This window comes from Cyprinodon variegatus, unplaced genomic scaffold, assembly GCF_000732505.1.
Source record: "Cyprinodon variegatus isolate N-32 unplaced genomic scaffold, C_variegatus-1.0 Scaffold1043, whole genome shotgun sequence".
Classification (NCBI taxonomy): domain Eukaryota; kingdom Metazoa; phylum Chordata; class Actinopteri; order Cyprinodontiformes; family Cyprinodontidae; genus Cyprinodon; species Cyprinodon variegatus.
The window spans coordinates 9471-11738 of record NW_015151496.1 but is presented as its reverse complement, the minus strand read 5'-3'; the positions used below and the strand labels follow the sequence as shown (position 1 = coordinate 11738).

Below are 2268 nucleotides of genomic sequence, written 5' to 3'. Positions count from 1 at the left end.
TCAGTCTTGTTCTAGTGCCTTTGAGCCTTTAGTTTCCCACTTGACACACCTCATCAACAACAGGTTGTTTTACTGTAAGCATTGCAAACTCTGTCAGTAATTTATATGTAGTCAAAAAAGTTTTGCTCTTTGTGTAGTAAAAAAATTATGACAACACATAAGATATTTAGTTCTTTCTGTATTTTGGCCAATAAAGGCTGTAAGAGACGTTTATTTGAAAAAGGTAAAAAATGCAAATTAGACATTTTCATTGCATTTAATAACAAACTTTGTTGGGAAACATTTAGCTGGAGCTGCCCTGTTTGACTAGGCTTTAAAGCCCGGTGTACACTGTGATTTTTTTCAATCGTTGCACGCAGCTGCTGCTCACACTGTACGACTAATCGCAGGGTTTAGTCGTACAGTGTGAGTCACAACTCACGATTTATGTTCGGCCCGACGCTCTCATGCGATCTATCTGCTTACACTGCACGACTAAAAACCACGTCAGACTCAGCTCCGCAGTGAGATGGAGCTGCTCTGTAGCTCTTTATCATGAAGCCAAACAAATAGAAGGTGTATATTAAGGTCACTATATTGAACCGCTCTGCCTTGGCAATTTGTGCAATTTTGTGCTGAAGGTCCTAGAGAGAAAAGGTGACAACGTATTTGGAAAAAGGACGTGGTTGAGCAAACGTGGCTGCTGCGGTCCGTAAATTTTGCAGACAGAGCTGCATTTCACTCATTGCATCCCTGCCATGCTGCTGTGTTTACATCTGAGAGGAGGAATAAAAAGAAGAATCCTTGTTTGCGCATGCGCCCTGAGGGATTTGCCCACAACGGTCGGAAGACAATAAAAAATGTTCGATATTCTCCCAACCTCATGATGGTGGTCGTGGGAGGCTGACCGCCGCTCGTAACCCCCTGTACACTATGCGACTTATGGTCAGGCTGAAAGTCCTGATCGAAAGATTCTCGCATTTCTGGCAAATCGTCCTGAAAATCGCACGGTGTACGTGGTGCTTAACTCAGCCCAAGACTATCCTTTTTTCAGCCCAAGAATATCCTTTCTTCTAAAGCACTATTTGCTTCACAGCAATAATTATAATGAGTGCAGCTCATAATTATGTTAATCCCAGTCTTTGTATCTTATCTTCAAGCTTTTCCTGAGTGCAAAAATGTTCTCCTTGCACACCCTGCATCAAAGTTAAATGTGTATCGTATAAGCATGCTGTTTATGGTAAAGCATTCTACATTTAAACTTGAACTTAACAGAAATGCCACCAAGGTCCTGCTTTATTTCTCATGACATTTTACAATTTTTAGAAAGTATATTTTCTTTTAAGTAAATTCCTTTAGACAGAGAGACTGGGTACATTTGTTGTTGTCCCCTGCCCCCATCCAAAATCATAAGTTTTGTGTAATAAATGCAAAGATAAAGAAATGATTGATGAAATATAGTTTTATTAGAAAAAAAACAATCCAGTTTCAATCTATCAGTGATCAATTTTTTTGTTACATATTTGAGAATCAAGCCTTATGATTGATAGGTAAACACCACAAATCAATAACCAGTAATTAAAGATACAGATTTAAGTTGCACTTACTGTTAATGTTAAAAAAATAGCACATGAAACTAAATATAAAGAGAAATGGAAATTACATATTTCTTTTCATATTTATTTGATCTTGTTATCTAATCCGTAACTTAATATATTTCAACCTTCATCTGTTTATTAGAAATATAATTTTGTGAAAGCAAACTACCACATGTAAACAGAGAACAGTACAGTGTAACTATCTGACATGTCAAAGCAAAGTTAAAGGTCACTCAAAGTGCTAAGTTAGATTCTAGCCCCACCAAAGAAGACATGGAGAAGCAGAACAAGAACAGAGAGAGAGAAGGAGTGAGTGATGGGAACCAGAGCTTTACCACTGGCAAATATGCTGTCATCAGTGGTAAAGTTATAGTAATGTGTGAAATAAGGATAAGGAGTTGTTGTGGTAGGTGGTAGAGTTGGACAGGTGAAGTTCAAGTCCGTGTCGTTGCCTGGGGAGATGAAGGTAACAAAGCCTGGTTCCATGCCAGTGACTCTGTCGCTGATCCATTTCTGGTACTGGGACACACGAGTGTAGATGGTAGGTCGACCGAGGTAATAATCATACACATAACTCACAATCCCACTTTGGACCCAGGTGGAGTCTTTTTTGGTCACTAGAGCTGCCCCGTTGTCATCCTGTGAAATAATTTTTAGGAGAATATAGATATTAGCAGCTTTAATTTATTGC

The 2268-nt window shown here is 38.8% G+C and overlaps 1 protein-coding gene across 1 annotated transcript in view; it reads right to left on the bottom strand.

Annotated features, from left to right (window-relative positions):
* Window positions 1-1436: 1436 nt before the first annotated feature.
* Window positions 1437-2268, bottom strand: part of LOC107100997 (tryptase-like) — a 1789-nt gene continuing 957 nt past the window's right edge. Inside the window, exon 4 of the mRNA XM_015399723.1 lies at window positions 1437-2216. Within this exon, the coding sequence (XP_015255209.1) occupies window positions 1824-2216 (393 nt within the window). The 3' untranslated portion in view covers window positions 1437-1823. The remainder of the gene's footprint in view (window positions 2217-2268) is intronic.